The sequence below is a fragment of the Pezoporus flaviventris genome, unplaced genomic scaffold (genome assembly GCF_033815535.1).
Source record: "Pezoporus flaviventris isolate CSIRO_AGI_PZ_B2104156 unplaced genomic scaffold, CSIRO_AGI_Pfla_v1 ptg000013l, whole genome shotgun sequence".
In the NCBI taxonomy this organism is placed as follows: Eukaryota; Metazoa; Chordata; class Aves; order Psittaciformes; family Psittacidae; genus Pezoporus; species Pezoporus flaviventris.
Window position 1 is genome coordinate 35911148 of NW_026892561.1, and position 19450 is coordinate 35930597.

General features: G+C 38.9%; 1 protein-coding gene across 1 annotated transcript in view; it reads left to right on the plus strand.

The window, feature by feature from the left end:
* The window catches only part of WWTR1 (WW domain containing transcription regulator 1), a 65530-nt gene that overhangs the window by 37491 nt on the left and 8589 nt on the right, over positions 1-19450 (plus strand). Inside the window, exons 2-3 of the mRNA XM_061452774.1 lie at positions 272-408; positions 15771-15970. Of these exons, the coding sequence (XP_061308758.1) occupies positions 272-408; positions 15771-15970 (337 nt within the window). The remainder of the gene's footprint in view (positions 1-271; positions 409-15770; positions 15971-19450) is intronic.

Here is a 19450-nt window from a genome sequence, read left to right on the forward strand (position 1 = left end):
CACAGATTTTTAGTATCATAATAGAATTCATGCATTGTTCAAGTAATAGTAGCTATTCAACAGTAGTACATAAAAAAGTTAAAATGGCAGGGACAGAAGATCAGAATAATAAATTACAATGATTCATAATTTCACGTAGAGTGAGATCAGAAGAGTGGAAAACCATGGCATAAGAGAAGCAAATAGGACTTTCGTGACTTTATGCCAAGCTATGAATATAACATACTTGGTTATTTTGTGTTAAGCTTGTGTTTTATCTTTTCTTTTTCAGTCACATAGAGAAAATTACAACATGGCAAGATCCTCGAAAAACTATGAACCAACCGTTGAACCACATGGGCCACCATCATGCAGCTACTTCCACACCAGTACCACAGAGATCTATGGCAATGTCTCAGCCAAATCTTGGTGAGTCATCTCTGCATGTCATCTCTGTGGTGAAAATAAAAAGAGCAAGGAGAGACACCTTTTACTAATTTGTTTCCCAAAGTATTTTTTGCTTAGCTCTGATTCTGCTGTGAGACCTACCAGTATGTTCTCCACTTTCTTTTCTTATTTTTCCCTCTGCGGAATTTGCAGCAAGTGAATTCATACTGTTTGAGGTGAAATTCTAACATGCCTCACATTATATTTTAGAGTCTTCCTGACAATTTTTTAATGTAGTATTAACAATAAAATAAGGTCTTCCTGTGCTTTTTCATTCAGAGGTGGTATAAAGCCTCCACAAACCCACTGCATAATTTTCAAAGCTGACTGTACAGTGTGCTGATAGATAATCTGTGTTTATTCAGATCAGAGGTTGTATCTGGTTTGCTTGCTCGTTTATGATGGTAGGCTTTTGGTTTGGGTTTTTTTGCATAATTAGGTTTTGCACTGGAAACTATCTGCAAAATACTAAAAAGTCTGTTTTGCAGTCTGAACTACCTGAAGACTTTCTATAAACAGTGTGGTTTTGTCACTGTACCTGTTTAGCACTTGGAGCTTTAATTTAGTTTTCATTTGTCTGATTTTGCTAGGTATGAACCCTAGAGAAAATAAAGTGGTGAAAACACTGACAATTTTAAAGAAAACATGAAGAAAAATGGAAGAAAAAATTCTCATGTGTAATCAAGAATTACAAATAATTCCTAATATCTGCTGCTTTAACTGTTCCACCACTCCATAAAATGAGGAACAAATAGGTCAGTTTACAGGCTTGAGATCACAGAACTATCAAATACGTAGTTTTAAAAACACAGGCCTGATTCTTGTCCAGGTTAATTTTTGATACATTTGTCTCATGATTTCATGTTTATTCATTTGCAGTGTGGTTCATCAGGGCTGTCCCTTCACCTACCAAGAAAACTGTGCTAAAATTTGAAAGGTTAGGTTGTAACTGCATTGTTTTATACTACATGGTAAAGCTAACAATTGCTCTGTGCACATTACTTCCGACCGCGGCTGCGTTTAGGTCAATCTGTTCATAGCAGTTCTGAAATGGCCAATAGGACAGTGGGGTTTATTGCTCATACCAACTCCTCATCTTATGTTTACATCTCTTACATTCTCTACAATGATAAAATAAAGGAGGTACCATAAATCAGGACAGTGTACAGCAAGCTTTTTCCCCCAGTTTGTCAGCAGAAGTGAATAAAAACCAAATCCTGTACTGAAATACTTTTATAGTGAATTTTAGAGGAGGGTCTTTCTCAGGATACAGAGGGTTAGAAATAGAAGCATACACCTAATTAAGAGTCTTGAAGGGACTTCAAGTGCCCAACAGGGGCATTTCCAAAGACTTCAAAATCTGTTACATCAAACAGATCTAACTGTATTTCAAACTGTATTTCAGACTGTATTTCATTCAGTAACCTTTGCAGTTATAGATGAAGTTCCACTTTTTGGTAGATATTTATACAGTGCTTGGCATGGTTCAGATCTGTGACTGAATTCCCTAAACATTTGCCCACTAGAAATAGTATGTAAATATTTCCACAGCGTTCATATTTATTTAATTAAGAAAGTATTTTGTCAATATGTTTTGGTGGGGTTTTCCTCATTCTGGTGGCTTTTGAAAAGCATACTGTGACACTTTGGGACAAGCAAATATGTTTGCACAGCTTAGTAGCATTTTGAGCACCATACTATTAAATTCATCATCACAGTCCCTGATATTCCAATCTACCTTTTTGAACACACCAAGGTGACCTATTTTATTAAAAGATATATTTAAAAAGATTTAATTTAGAAACTGTTTTTTATATATGTGCACATATATATACACACAGAAAATTGCAAGAATCTAAACAGAATACGGTAGCCTCTGAATACTTCGTGTGACAGTTTAAAATACATGTGAGTGCATTTTCCAGTACTGAAACAGAATGTCTCTATTTTGAAATTAACTTGGTCAAAAGGCAAGGTCTTTCTGCTCTTCTGTGATGCTAACAGTGTTACTTCTGAACCTGCCTTCTTGGGTCTCAGACACTGAAGTGAGCAGTTTGTTGGTCTAGCAGTCTGACCTCCAAGCCAGAAGCGATTGTGCCAACATCTTAGAGACATCAGGGGGAAATAGAAATTGGATACCCAGTTAAGCCACTCTTCTGGACATAATTTTGTAACTTTTTAGCAAATGAAGTCTGGGCATTTCTCTTTTGCCTTGGAGTTTTTTGGTACTGTAGGAATTAGAAGTAGTTTTTCTTTTGAAGATGTGCCACTTAAAAGGATTCAAGTATTCCAGGTCTGCATACTAGTCTGCACTTCTAATTACTAACACATGTGTTTTCCTTGCTATGCTTCTTCTGAAGAGATGGAAAATACGGTCTGTTCTGTACAGCTTGTTGATTTGCTTTATAAACTCCTTTCAACAGTATTTGCTGGAAGTGTACAAAGGCACTTACAAACATTCTATCAAAAGCACAGAGTGTGACTAAATGATACCAATTCACAGTATGACTGTGCCTGAGACATAGAGAAGCATATAGTGAAAGTTGATTGAAATTACTGGACATACTTTAAAAAATCCTTTGTATTTTTCTACCTTTTTCCTGCTGTGGTTTTATGGTATCTATTTATGAGATACACATACTGGTTTTCTCATAACCTCAGCACTGTATTTCTTCCATCTTTATAAGTACTTCTTAAATCCTATTTACTTTGGTGCTGAATCTGCACATGTACTCTTTTCCTGCCCATTCTGAAAGAGTCTTTTTCAGCTGTTACAAGTCAATTCTGTTAATGTGGTAGAAACAAAGACTGTATGTGGGAGGAAGGGTGTTTGTACACCCTTATTTTAGACATCTAACCTAGGTCCCTGAATTAGGAGACCAGGCTCCATGGACTTTGTGTGAATGAAAGGAAGGAGAGCAGTTGCAGTGCAGCTAAGCTAATGGTCAAACTACTCTCTGACTTAAATGACTGAATTGTTCTCTGGGAGTGCCAAAGTCCAAGCTTGGGAAGCTATTCTGCTTTAATGGCAATCACTGGTGTAAGAAGATGCTGGAGGGTAGTTTTTGGCTATGTGTAGCAAGACTTAGGGGAAAAAAATCAGAACCTTATAAAAATTTCTTTTGCAACAATTTTTAATTAAATACTGCTTGGTTTGTAGTCTTTATTCCACATTATGCAACACTCAAAACCATTGTTATTTTCATCCTTCTTTCAGACTGTTTTAAAAGATTTCTTTTGTGATTGTGCTCTTCATCCATTTGGTTAGCACAATCTGGTCTTCATTTAGATGTTTTTCAAGTTTAACAGTTTGCAACTTATTTTGACATAAAATAATAAGCCCCTCTCATACTATTTATCTCTTCTGTATAAATTAGCTTGAATTTATACGCAGAAGTTCCTTATACAAAAAGAATAGGCTCTGTGGTACAGTTGTTTGTAGAATTTAGTCCTTAGGACAAATACCAATTGCAGACTGCAAGGCACAGTTATTCTAGGTCCTCTGTGAGTGACTGGGCTGTGTGTTAGGTAGTGTCCAGAGTTTGGTGGTTTGAGAGTTTTGGTCATTCTGCCACTTTGCAAAATGCCTTTGAGTTTATTTGGGTGTGGATAGGGGCTTTCAATTTATTTGTCTAGAAAATGTGGTTTAAATGTGTGTTTGATCTCTCAAAACTCAGTGAAGTCCAACCAGGCTGGACGCCCCTAATACTTCCTAGTGCTTGGCTACCACTGTCATCTTTGACTCTCTTCACAGTGGACAGTCCAGCACCAGCAATAACAGACATACATACCTGGGTTTACCACAATGCGTTTTCCACTTCTGGTACACAACAGAACTTGTGTGACTTGTCAGGCTTTGCATGGAGATGTGATTGATGGGAGAAAAGGCTTTTAAAAGCTGCAATTATGTATGAGCTGGCTGTTCAGGAAGAAGTGATAAGGAGTGAAGCAAAGAGACAAGCAGAAAGATGCTTGTGTAGATCCCTTATGCATTAGAGCTGAGTCATCTTCTCCTGCCCTCTTTGGTTATTCCCTTATAATCTATTATTTTGCATATAAGTTTGACAAGATGATCTTTCAAGGTCCCTTCTAACCTGGGCTGTTTTATGATGATGGTTGGTAACCTGGTTTTGTAACTGATAAATTAGCATCTTCTTGAGTAGTGTCTATTGGCCCAGCTAATCTTGTCTTCAGAAAATATACCCAGATCACTCTTAATTCTGAACACTGACATAATACCTTGTAACTATGTGTTCTCTCAGGTTCTGTCAAGATGAACTTACCAGTATGTATATAATCAGGAAAAACAATCATAAAAATGTTTGGTGTTAAAATTCCTGAGGTTTCCAGTGTTCCATACTCTATCAGCATCTAGAAGACATTGTTTTAATTTATTTACAGGCTGCTGCTTTTTTATCTGCTAGTGGTGTCCTCCAAGGGGGTATTATAAGAAACTGAACTCATTCAGATGTACTGAATTGAGGAACAGCTGCCTTAAGGTAAATAATGTTTTGAGCTTGCAGAGGTAAAGGTGCCTGTCCTGAGGTAAGAAGCTGGATGAGTTTCCACACATGCTTGAGGGTTGGGGAATGGCAGAACTTAAGGCTGTAGACATCACAGAATAATTCAGGTGGGAAGCAGCCCTGAGAGATCTCTAACCGAACCTGTAGCTCAAAGCAGAGTCAGCTGTGAGATCAGACCAGGTGCTCAGGGCTTTATGCAGTCCGGTCTTGAAAAATCTCTGTGCCACCTTAGGGGGTCCTGGTGCAGTTCTCACGCTTTCATCAAGTAGGAGACTGGCACCATAAGGAAAATGAATGATGTATCATCAACATGGGGTGGTGGAGTTTCGGAATGTGGAATATACTCTTAAGAACAGAGAAAAATTTCTGGCAGAGCGAGAAGGATATTAAATATACTTTTGGTTGCACTTTCACCTGATCAGATCATGTGTAAATGCAGAGTATAAGAAAAATAAATCATGGCACATCTGTGGTAGAAGCTGGTAATATTTATTTCTATAAAGCAATTCAGGCATAAAACAGTGGAAAGCCCAATATTAATTTGTTTAGTGTATGCATGGATCCTGAGAGTTCAACCATATTAACGTACTGTGTCAAATCCCAGATGAAGAGCTATTTGATTTTTATTTGTTTTTCTCTACTGAAGAAGAGAAAGATATTCTTAACCTTAGAAACCTACTTCATCAAGGTCTACCAGCAGGCATGACCCAAGTGGTACAAACAGGAATAAATACGCTGGTTCTCTAAGGTGAAAGACATATATTACACAATAGAATTTAACTTGAAGAGCCTTTTACTCTGGCAACTGTTACAGAAATTTGTCTGTGAATTCAAAAAGTTTAGCTTTCTACTGCATTGCTAACGGTATTTAATTGGGTCTGGATACAACTGGGAGTTATGACACTTTGCGTCTGCTTTCATTTTTCTTAATCAGCCAGGAAATCCAACCAATAAAACAATGCAATAATCCTGTCTAAGAGCAATAAACACATGAACCAAAGTTTCCATATCCTGCCATGATAAAAGAGGAGTAGCTACCATTGTTTGAGGATGATAAAATGCAGTTTTGGTTACTGTGTCAAACTGAGGCTCTGGAGATAACACAGAAACTCCCACAGCGTTTAAAAACAGTCGGTATGTATTTTAGTGATAACTAACATACATGAAATGGTCTAGATTTTGCAAGGCTTAGTTTGCATTGCCTGGAAATTTGGCTACATACATGTCACAGTGAGAGGAACGTGTTTTTCCCACAGTGTAGCCCATGACCTCACACCACCTGCACAGTGGAAAGGCTTCCTATTCCAGGTCATTTTTAATTACTGGACATCCTGGAAGAAGTGGACACAGTTCTTTTGTGGTTAGTGTGAATAATTTTGGTGCTTGCTTCTGGTTAGTGAAATAACACGTAGAGGAGAGCTGAAAGCATTGTGGAGTACTTGCATGTTCTGTGGGAATGAGAGTTATGACACAGCTCTGGAAAAGAACGTGGGTGGGATGGGGTCATTTTTTGTCATTTGCAATTAAAACCTCTAAGAAGTAATTTATCAGGCAGATTTTAGATGGAGGGGTTTTTTTGGTTCTGTTTTTTGGTTTTTTTTTTTTATGTTTTAAAGACAGTAGCTAATAGTCCCAGTAACTAACAGGAATTGACTCCAGTATCTGGTAAATTATATACAGATATCTCAAAGGACAACAGAAACTGTCTGTCTAGTAAATCTGAAATGTTAAAGGTTTATGTGCTCAGAAGAGGTGTTGGTATTGTTTCAAAGTCTGGTAATTTTTAATTTTAACACAAAAGAAGTTCCTGTTTGTCTAAGCGTTTCCCTTCAAGGTTAGTAATCCAAACATGCGCCAGTGCAAGAATGGAGTGTCATTTTCCATAGTTTCAAAGTGAATGAAATGCAAAAGCTTAAGATTGCCTGAAACAAAAATAAAAATAATTTAATAAATATTTAAAATAATAATCATAATCTGTAATTGGTCACTAGCTTTAAAGCTGTCTCACCAAACAGCCCTCACTTATTTGTTGTTACTGATTTACAGTGCTTACAAAGTAAATCTCTAATCTTTTAAATAACTTCCTGCTAAACTGTAGCTTTGATGCTGCACCTGCAGGTTGGTCATTTGGGTTTTTTTTTAAGCTTGAGTCATTGAAGACAGGAAAGATTAGTTAAAAGTGAACATCACAGAACTTAACAGTTGAAACTGTTGAGAAATTTCTGTATAGCTATTTTCAGCCCAGAAATCTGAATAAAGGAGTCTCTGTGCACTGGGATAGTACAACTTTTTGGTTTAATACTTTACAGATTTTTGGAACAAAATGCGCCAGAACTGAAAAGCAGCATTTTTTGCTGACCTTGTTGGAAGGCTAATGCTGTTTCTGGGAAATAAATGAAACAAGCAGTTCTTTGTTGGCAGAAGCGAAGAGAGAAAAGGAGGGGAACCTAGACTTTTTTCTTCACAATGTCGTGACTAAGTCAAAATTGTAACATGGCTGGGTTTGTTCTTTTTTTTTTGTTTTTTAAGAAAAAACAACTCTATAGACATTTGTTTTTCATCAGACTGTGTTGCGTGACACCTGATGCTGGCCAGTTCATGTATGCTGGCCAGTTCATATGAATTAGGCTCTGGACTGCCTATAAACAGAGTAGAGAAAAAGATCCACAGTTGCATCCAGAAACTTCTGACACTAAAATAATAAAAGTTGGTACAATCAGTTCGAAACATTAGAAACAATTTACACTTGCCTGTTTTGACTTCTGCAACTTGCAGTCTCTTGCCTGCAGAACAATCCTTGCTTAGTATATATCTAGGAAAGTCATCAACAGAAAGGTCTCCTGCAATGTCAGAAAACCTAATTCACTAGAATATCATTATTAATTCAAAAGCAAACAAAAGCCATTTTTTTTCCCCCATCTAACTGGCAATAGAAGATTACATAGGTCTGATTTGAGATGTGAACTAAATAGTTGTAATTCCATGGACTGCAGTGAAAGTGTAACCACACAATCCATGTTTGGAACCTGGCTCCATGTTTTTACTTGCCTTCATTCAAGCTGGAAAATTGTGTAATGTCTGTTTATTGAAGAGACTTACTTTGTTTTGCAAAATAAATTTATTTTTCCTCAAGAGAATTGAATTCAAGTCCAGCCCGAGTCTGTCTGCTGTAATGGTGAATATTTTTCACCTGCTGTATTATATCCGATTTCCTTTGCAGAACCTTAGAAATGTTACACGGGAGTGCCAAACCCTGCCTACTGAATTTAAGCTTTCTGAAGACCAGCTGATTATCCTTAGTTACCTTTTGACCTCTCAAAAACAGTCCAGAGGTCCTAAGACTCCTCAGATCACAGGCCTAAAGGCTGTGATCTGTTGAAGCATCACTGATTCATTAGATAAGTGTCATTGTACTGAAATCAATATTCATACTGGGTAGTGTAGTTGGGGCATGAACTGTAGGTTTTACTTTTTTAACCCAAACTCCATTATGTTCTGCATAGCATTCAAATAAAAATTGAGAATTCAAATATAAATAATAGCAGACGTTAATAAAATTGCATAAATAGCATGATAAATGTGCCATATGATTATATCATAAGGAATAGAGATTTGTAGAATGTCACTGTATTGTTAAGTTGCTCACTGGAGTTGACCCAGGACTTTCCTTTGACTTCACTGGGCTCATTCAAACCTTACGAAGAGTTATTAGCAATATTCAAAACCAGTGTTCCTGAACTGCTCAGACAGGAGTCCAGCTCTGGTTCAGTTGACTAGTTCCAGGAAAAGCAGTTAGGTAGAACACTTTTTGCAAACTAAGCTTCTGGATATACCAGAGGGCTAATTTTTCCATTGTTGGGATTCTTTTCATTCCAACTACTGTATTTAAAGATTCACTATTATATGAAATCTAGACAATATCAGAGCCTTCAAACATGCTTAAAGGTATTCCACGTAGTATATTTTTCTGTTTTCCACATGCATATCATTATCCTTAAGATAATCCTCTGTCCTTAAGAAAAGCAGCTTACTGTTTGGGGGGTTTTTTGTTTTCTTATTGTTTGAAGAACTCGGTGGAAAATGAAAAAGCACTGAGAAGACTTGGTCCTGCAATAACTATATTGTCATACTCTTCTACTCTTATTTTGAGGAGACTGGAATTCTGTATGGATGCTCGTTTGTGTCCAAGTAGATAGTGTTTCAGGATAAAACCCACCTGGTGTTACCTAGGGTTTTGTGCCTGGAAAACATGGAGGGGGAGGAGGGTAGAGAAAAAAAAAGGAAAATAATTTTAAGTGGCACAATTATACGGGAGACAAATGTGACCACAGGTTTTAATGGTGTTAATTCTGTAAAGAAAATGTCTAGAAAGATGCAGGTAATTGCCTGTAAAAGCACACTTTGTAACCAATCAATATACGAACTAGAGGTTGATAATAGCAAGAATCAGATACTCTACTGAGACTTACTTCTGGAATTGCCCTGTCTAGGATATTTTAATGTGTTTTAACTTGTACAGATTTGTACAGTGTCATTTTTGTGTGCATATGTTAAGTAATGATTTTCAAGTATAAACAAAGATTTAGTTTATTTATGGTTTAGTTATGTCTGCATCTCTTCCACGAGTCCAGAAGGGTTTATTAGTGTGGGATTTGCACCACCTACAGGTAATAAAGCTGCCTCTAACTGGGACTGGGTGTAGCACAGGACTGATCCATGCCTGTTCGATGCAGCTAAGACTGATTAGCCTAAGTAATAAAACTAATCTGCACTCTGAACAAACCATATAGTTAATACTTTGAAAACTCACTGTATTTCACTGCTGGCTTACCTGGAGGATATCAGTGCTGGATGCTATTCTTAGCACCATGAACAGGAAGATCTTTTGTCTTGGGTAAATCGGGAGCCTATCCAGTGTTTTTGAATTGCTTAATATCAGAAGTTCTGGCCTTGCTTGTGCAATTACAGACTTTTTTACTGAAAATGACTGGTTCCAACAGTCAGTACACTTACACAACACTATGAGATACCCAAGGGTATCTCTGACACCAGAAATTTTAAAGTGGCTCTGTTCATCAGTCTTTTGATTTGGGAATTGATCAGTCTTTTGATCAGGGAATTTTCACTACTATCTTCCTGTGCTTACCTCAACTACGTTTTCAATCAGCCTGTCTCTTGTTAATTCACAGCTCTTTCAGCTGAAGCTCATATATTTGCTCAGCCACTACTGGCTCTTACTGTTTTGTTCATTAGGTTCATCAGAAGGAGCGTGACCAGCAGGTCGAAGGAGGTGATCCTGCCCCTCTGTTCTGTGCTTGTGAGACCTCACCTGGAGTATTGTGTGCAGTTCTGGTGTCCTCAACATAAAAAGGACATGGAACTGTTGGAACAAGGCCAGAGAAGGGCCACGAGGATGTTCAGGGGACTGGAGCACCTCCCATGTGAAGATAGGCTGAGAAAGTTGGGGCTGTTCAGCCTGAAAAAGAGAAGGCTGTGTGGAGACCTAATAGCAGCCTTCCAGTATCTGAAGGGGGGCTATAGGGATGCTGGGGATGGACTATTCTTTAGGGACTGTAATGACAGGACAAGGGGTAATGGGTTAAAACTTAAACAGGGGAAGTTTAGATTGGATATAAGGAAGAAATTCTTTCCTGTTAGGGTGGTGAGGCACTGGAATAGGTTGTCCAGGGAGGTTGTGAATGCTCCATCCCTGGTTGGTGTTCAGGGCCAGGGTGGACAAAGCCTTGGCTGGCATGGTTTAGTGTGAGGTGTCCCTACCCATGGCAAAGGGGTTGGAACTAGATGATCTTAAGGTCCTTTCCAACCCTAACTATTCTATGATTTTCCTGGGTGTTTCAGTTAAATTTTTCCCTGTTACTTGGAAGACATTTTGCTGTCAGTTACATTGTTTTTCTGAGAGCCACAGTCATGCTTCCTATGAATGTTTCCTGTCTTGAGTCAGGGATTATTCATGTGTGTAAGATTAACTCATAAATTATTGTCTTTGTAGTATATTTGCTACATCTGTATTACTTTTGGGGATCACTTTTCCCAGTGAGATAATAAAATCATTCCACCATTTTCTCATGTTTATCTTCTGTGATCAGTTCTGTATACAAAGGGAGATCTTTATATTGTTGATACCGTGTTTGCAGAGTATTGTCTTGTCTAGCACAGCCCTGAACCCCTGGAGAAGGTGTTGCTTAGTGTGGTGCCTCAGTCGCAGGCAAGAAAGCATGTGTGCATGTTCACACACACACTCAAGCTCAAGAATTTCTGTCAGTGTGAAGTCAATGAGTCAGCTTGTTTCCTGCACAGTGAGGAGGGTGACAGGGAACTGAGCAAACAGGGAAATGCAATACCTATGAGTGATTTATCTGTGCCCGTGGGTGTTAGCTAGTGCACAAACTGCATGGAGTTACTCAGTCCAAATCACTGAATGGCACTGTGCTGAGGAAAGTAGCAGTGACTGTTAGTGGCACTCTCCAAATACCAGAACATGTGCACTGCTAGTACAGAAAAGTCCTAAAACTTAACACATGAACTGAAGGTTTGCTCATAATAATTTCAGTACCTTTCAGTGGAACCAATGCAGAAGAGTACTTGCAAATCTGCAGTGATTTAATTACTCTTCAGCTACTTCCCAGAGTCAGCTGTTTCATTACTGTACATGTAACATTTTGACCCACAGGATATACTTTTAGAGCAGCTGAATATAGCAGTTGTTGTGGGAAGTGCTGCAAAATGTCCCAGGTTTTGGTTTCATTTTGTTTTCTATGATAGATACATAGATATATAGATATATATATAAAAAAAGCCTAACAGTCTCATGTTTTATACTATTTTTATTTCCTAACTGTTTTGAGTTAGGTTAGATTAACTTAATGTCCATTATATGTATGCATGCACATGCCCAAAAACTAAACTTGACTTCACAATAGTAGACCACATATGTCCTAAATTTCCTTATGGGGCATGTTGTGATTGCACTTCAGAATATCAAATGGAATGATGCTGTTACGCAGTTGGTAGGATCAAAACCTGGGCCTCAGCATCTGTGTTTTTATAAACTAGTTTTGAATTATATTAAAAAAAGAAAATTTATCACCCTATGGATTTAATGCTCTGGTTTAAGATAGACTTTATCATAAACATGCCCTATCCAGGTACCTTGATAAAACTATCTGTACTTGTTTGAAAGCACAGACACATGACTACTTACACTTAGTATTTCCGAGTCTGTCCAGTTTGGGCTGCTATGAAAGTAGGTGTCTGGTATTCAAACTGAACGGAGAGTTACCTGAATTCCATTGTTTCTTGAAGCATTGTATGCTGGAGAAAATTGTCGTGTCAGTATGTTCAAATGATCTTAAGTAAGTTTGTCTCTGTGAGGTTCTTTAAAAGCCATTCCAATTAATGGTAATTTTGAACAAATCAGTTTTTCTGTGGACCTTTGTTCAGAGATTTAGACCTACAAACCTCTGAGGAGAAAGGCAGTCACTGAAAGGGGAGCTGAGCCAAATAATGCAGGTGGTAAAATTGGATAAGGATGGCTTTTGGTTATTCTATTGCCTTCTGTGCATCTCCTGTACTGAAACTTGTAAAACTTTTCTACAGCTATAGCCTTACCAAATCCATATGATGCAAATAACATTTTTGGCAGTAGAATGGTTTTTGTTGTTGTTGTTTCTTAGAAGACATGCTTATAAGGCATATTTGAATTGTCGGAGATGTAGAGTGATATAATTTCTATACTAATGTCAAAGTGTGGGAATGTTTACTCATTGTACAGAGCTTCCTGTAGTTTCTTGATGCTATGTAACAATGGATCGGATTGCTTGAAAGAAAAATAATTAACTGCAAGATACGGAGTTCATTGGACCAAAATATTCTGTCTGTCCCGTAAGAAGAAATTACTTAGAAGGTTATTAGAGGCCATAGCCCAGGGAGAAGTATTTCTCAGTGTTTTCATGTTGTCTTTATCTTCTTGCATGTATAATTTCAGCCGTTGATACATGTGTACAGATCAGCTGATAAAGAAGAATGTCATTTTTGAGAGTCTGAGAGAGATGGGGTTGTTCAGCCTGCAGAAGAGTAGGCTCCAGATCTTAGGGCAGCTTCCAGTACCTAGGGGGGGCCTACAAGAAAGCTAGAGAGGGACTTTCACAGGGGCGTGCAGGAATAGGACAAGGGGGGACAGTTTTAAACTGGAAGAGGGTAGATTTAGATTAGCCATTAGGAAGAAGTTCTTCACTATGAGGGTGGTGAGGCACTGGCACAGCTTGCCCAGAGAAGCTGTGGCTGCCCCATCCCTGGAAGTGTTCAAGGCCAGGTTGGATGGGGCTTTGAGCAGCCTGCTCTAGTGGAAAGTGTCCCTTCCCAGTGGCAGGGGGGTGGAACTGGATGGTCTTTGAGGTCCCTTTCAACACAAACCATTCCATGATTCTATGAGTTTTATATAGCAAAGGCAACAAATAACCATGACAAACAGTACTAGAACTCATGCCTGTCGTGGTTTAAACCCAGTCAGGTAATTCGTTCGCTCACTTCCCCCCCTTTCTTGCCCTCCCCCTGCTCTCGGAGGGACGGAGAGGAGAATCAAAAGAATGCAACTCCCACGGGTTGAGATAAGAACAGTTTAGTAACTAAGGTATAACACAAATCACTACTGCTACCACCAATGATAATAATGATAAAGGAAATAACAAGGGAAGAGAATACAACACCTCACCACCCGCTGACCGATAACTCGCCCCCCAAGCCCGACCAAGCTCCGACCGATACCTCCTCCAACCCTGCAGTCTCCCAGCCCTTCCAGCTAACTCCCAGTTACATCCAGGGCATGACGTGCTGTGGTATGGAATACCTCTTTGGTCCGTTTGGGTCAGGTGTCCTGTCTCTGCTTCCTCCTGGCTTCCCCTCCTCCCTGGCAGAGCATGAGGCTCACAAAGTCCTTGGCCAAACCAAAACATCGTTATCAGCTCTGTTCCCGAGCTGAAAGTCAAAACACTGCACTGCACCAGCTACCAAGAAGGAGAAAAATGACTGCTACTGCTGAACCCAGGACAATGCCCTAGCCCTGAGTGTATCCTAGACACACTGTGCAGGTTACTGATCTTTACTTAACTTTGCCCAGTTCTATCATTTGTACTTGCTGCTTAGATGAAAGCCATTTTCTTGTGGAGAATTTACTATATTATGATAATTCTTCAGCCAGCCTGGATTCTTAGCATGGTGGCTCTATTCACTCAACTATTAACATGCCAGAAATCTAAGTGCATACTTATGCATATGAAAAGAGTTAAAAGTCGCACCTAAGTGCTTATGGTTTTGGCAATTTTAAAACCAGAATTACACTGCTAGAATTTATATAATTGTACTTAAATATTTCTTACTTAACGTGATTAAGACTAGATTCACTGAATCTTAAAATGTGGTCCATATATTGTTTTCCCATTATGAAAGAGGTTTCATTTCTGCCCCTACCTCTCATTCCTACTTTTCCCCTCTCAGCACTGCAGCATGCTAACCTTTCTGGGATTGTACCACTGAAACATCACTGGTCAGTGCTGGCTTTGGTCTGGCTTTCCTGCAGCCAGATTGTTTTTCCCCTGGACTCCTACACTGGATGCACATAAGCAGTTTCATGGCTACCCAGTTACTTTTGCTGGGAACTGATCTAGCCAGAAAATACCTTTTTTTAATCCCCAGACAATTTTTAGTTTGCTGTGTTGCCACAAAAATGCTTTTGCCAGCTCAGTGAAGGGATAGCATGTGGGCAGGAACCAGCAGCTGGGTGTGGAAGGAGGTGATAAATGGGAACATGTGAAAGCATGATGTCATTTGTGTAGATACAGCTATTTGTGGACCACACATAAGCTGAACCTGTGAAAAGCTTATATTACTGCAGGACTGCTTTTAAACTGGAATTATTTTTTGAGCTAGATTTGCCTCAAAGCTAAAATAATATGCAGCTGTACTCTCAAATGGTTCCACAGTCTTTACATGCTGGGCCTGTGTGATACTGGAGCATCCAGAAGGAAAAAGATAATTTAGATCTGATGTGAGCACATGTAAATATTTCTGTCAAACACAGCAGGGCAAAGTTTTTATGCTGGCCTGATGCCAGAGAAACTGTGTTACTCCAGATGCAAAGACAAGACAGTACCTGATTTGGCAGAAAGCTGGCTAGCACAGAATCATAGAATCAGCCAGGTTAGAAAAGACCTTTAAGATCATCGAGTGCAACTGTTCCCCCAGCACTACCAAGACCACTACTAAACTATGTCACTGGGAGCCTCATTTACACAGTTTGTGAACACTTCCAGGGACGGTGATGCCACTGCTGCCTTGGGCAGCCTGTTCTAAGGCCTGATCACCCTCTGGGGGAAGGAATTGTTCCTAATATCCAGTCTAAACCTTTCCTGGCACTGCTTGAGGCTGTTTGCTCTTGTCCTATCCCTTGTTCCTTGGAACAGGAGACCAGCCGTATTATAGGTACATATCTGTAGGGGAATTTTCAATTAAAAAAGCTTGCATGTCATTTACTACGTATCATTAGGTAAGTATTTGAACGTACCAGGATGAATATAAATACTTGCTGTATTAAAAGCTTTCATGTTTTATACACATATGAAATATGAAAAATCATTTACTGATCATTTACTAGTACCAGATCTTGCCAGATGAAGTAGTCATCTCAGTCATTTGAAATACAGTAATTCTAATGACTCTATACTGTAAAGGAGTAGTATATGTCCTAGGCCCTTTGTTAAAGTACAGTTCTACTTAACCAGCCATGATTTACTTTTTCTCCCACAGTCATGAATCACCAGCACCAAATAACATCCAGCACAGCCATGTCACAGCAGAGTCGTCCTCCCCAGACTCCACAGCCAGGGCTTTTGAACATGCCTAGTGCACTGACCACACAGCAACAGCAGCAGCAGAAGTTGAGGCTCCAGCGAATCCAGATGGAGAGGGAGCGAATTAGGATGCGTCAGGAGGAGTTACTGCGACAGGTAATGCCAAAGATACTCTTATTTTGTTCAAGAGCCTTTAGTTCAATGCATCCAAATTTTTACCAGATACAATTAGTAGCTCTGTAACTTTGTCAAGATTAACCACTGTTTTAGGTAAGGGTAACAAAAAAGCTAATATAAATAGAACATTTCTTTTTTTTTGTTTAAAATAACATTGAACAGAACAAAAAATGGTCATCTGTCAGGAGTTAAAGATTGGTGTCTTTCCTTTCACCTATAAAAGTAGTGTAAGGACCAAATTCTGGTCTGCATCTGTTTATAAATCTAAAGCAACTATCATAGATTAATTTGCAGTTTAACTTGGTTTGCATAGGAGACCATGCTCATGCTTCACTGAAGATAAAGTCAGAACGTCTAAAGTTGTTCCTGAGTCTCATCCCACCTCTGTAACTTACACCCATTGTTTTAGGATTAAAATAAAACTTCATTCACATCTTACATGAACACCTCTGACTTGAAGATTTGCCAGGGATGATTCTTTGTGGATGTATTGTTTATTGTTCTAAAGTTTCAGATCTATATTAGGACTTTTATTATGCAAAACAGGTATGTAACTTCCCTTACACTGCCTTACAGAATTAAAAAGTTTTAGCAATTACATTTCTTCTGTTACAGACAACTCTACTAGTGATGTTGTGTTTTGCATGGCATATTTATCAGCTTCCTTAGAGGAAAAAAAAAAAAAATAACCTATTTCTCTCAGGAACAGTGTGAACAAAGTACATTTTTATCAAGAACAGCACCATTATTGGTGGCCTTGTAAATGCTACAGTTCTAAGTACCTTTAAAAATGGTAATATTCACGGAATTACAGACTGGTTGAGGTTGGAAGGGTCCTCTGAAGGTCATCCGGTACAAGCTCAAGCAGGTTCACCCAGAGCTGGTTGCCCAGGACCATGTCTAGATGGCTTCCATGGGGTCACTTCCAAGGACAGTGACCCCACACCTTGCCGGGCAGCCTGTGCAAGTGCTTGGTCATCCTCACAGTGACAAAGTGTTTCCTAATGTTCAGAGGGAACCTCCTGTGTGTCTGTTTGACCTCTGGTCCTGTCACTGGGCACCACCACGAAGAGCCCGTCCCCTTCCTCTTTGCACCCTCTCTTTGGGTATTTATATACATGGAAGAAATTCTGCTAAGCCTTCTCTCCCCCAGGCTGAAGTCGCAACTCTCTCAGCCTTTCCTTGTAGGAAAAGCAGCATGCCCACATTTTCAGTAACCTCCCTATTGTCACCTAGGTAGTTACAGAAGCTCTTCTTGTTGTCTTTGACTCTCTTGGCCAGATTCAATTCCAGCTGGGCTTTAGATTTCCTAACCTCATGCCTGTGTGCTCATACAGTGTCCTTGTGTTCTTCCCAGGTTACCCAACCTTACTTCCATCCTCTGTGGAAATAGCAATTTTGTGGAGTTACTATTTCATGCCATCAGTCCTTTTGCCTTTGGGGTTGTACCATAATCTGTAGTTATTTTAGGGTAATGTTTGTTTGTACTGTATTTAGAAATGCAGTATGACTTTTTTTGTAACAGGTAGTAACCAGAAGTTGTTACTGGACTGATGACGCCAATTGGCTGAACTTCTCTATGATTTATTGAAGAACCATAACTTGCTGTAATGTTTTGAAATGTTAGTGACTTGTGTAAAATGTGAAAAGAAGCCTAAGGAAAATCCTCACACTAAGATACCCTCTGAGGTGGAGTAGCAGAGGGTGTGTCATAGGTTGACTAGCCACCACTAAATGAGGAGTGATGCACTTTTACTTCCAAGTCTGGAGGAGAATGACTGAGAGAAACACATTACTGATGAAACAGACCGGAGCATCTCAGTGACCTCTGGAAGACTTTGTGGGTAGCAAAGAAAAGGACACATATATCTTTAAAACCCTTAGGTCTGAAATAGAGATCTGCATGATCAGAGCAGGTTTATGAGCTCACAGAGTTTTTGTCATCTTTTAGAGGCAACAGTCATGAAAACCTCAAATTAATGGCCAGCATTTTGGTTTTCTCTCTGCAGCCTTTGAATGTTAGTTTTGCTAAATATTTTTTAAACATGCTATCTCAGTAAAATTAATGGAAGAAAAGGTCTTTCATGTTTGTAATGATTGAGAATTTGAGGTGCTTTTTTCTGGGCTTTTATTTCAGAATAAATATTTTTAATGGCATTGTATAAAATCACATTTCAAAAAGCAATAATAGACATTATTGCAGTTACTCACCAAAACAAAGGTTATTAGAATTGTATTGAAAGTGGGTATTTCTTTCATATACAGAAAATGCAGTTTGAGGCAGGTCCTTATTACTAATACAGACTTCTAACAAAAGGAATATGATTGTACTTTTCTTCCTATGTACAAACTATATGTAAGTCAAATTTCTCTCCAGTTAAACCACTGGAACCTTAGTAACTTCATCTTGTGCAGACAGAAAGACCCAAAGTAGGATGAATGTACATACTATCATAGAGTAGGCTTTTGTAAAAATAAAAATGGATGTCTGATGAGTAGAATCACAAAAACATTAGTGATTATATTTGTAAAAAAGCTTTATAACAATATATTTGCTTCACTTATATTTTTTTACTCTTTTACCTCCTGCCTCTAAATACATATGTAAGAACTTAAAATAAAAATGCTTAGCAAAAGTAATTAACAAAAACTCATTAATGCATTTGGAAACTGCAGAGCACCATCTAGCTGCATTTAGGGGGAAAAAAAAAGGCATTGAAATTATGAGCTTTTATAGTTCCTGCAGCGACACTTGGCTATCTTTGCGCATTATTATTCCCATCATCTTCGGTCCATGCTCAAGGTTAAGCAAGTGCTCAGTGCTCATCCTGTACAGGGGTGAAAGGCAGATACAATTCCACTAATGTATCTGATTTTCTTCACCTGCTTACATCAGGGCTGAATTTGACTTTCATGGTTCAGACCTTTTGTAGACACCAACATCTTGTGACTGTGTTTAGTTTCCACTACCTGTAATTTTGGGGAGTTACATTAAGATATGTTACCTGTGTGTATAGAACTATGCTCAAGGTGATGGTCTTTGACATAAGCAGTGATCTCAAGTCTTTTGAGTACCTTCTCCTTTACTATCAAGAGCTCAGAACATAACCGAGATGGGTGTGGAAAGCGAATGGGGATATCTGGTATAGCTTGGTCGGAATTGTCATCATGCTAATAGCATATTTAGCTATTTTTACTCTTCGGCCCTGTTTTTGCTTCAGGACTAAAGCAAATTGAGCTTCAAAACAGTTGTGCCATTAATACAGGGGCCGGTTTCCTTGCTTTGCTGACTGTGTTTTACTTTGAAGGTAATACACACACCACACTGCAGCTGTGCTGTACTTCATCAAGTCTCCAACTTACTACGCCTAGGTACACCCTGCATCTATGGTGGTTGAGCTCCACACTACGTAAAACAGGACAGGAGCACTTTGCACTACTAAAGTTTTCAGCACTGGT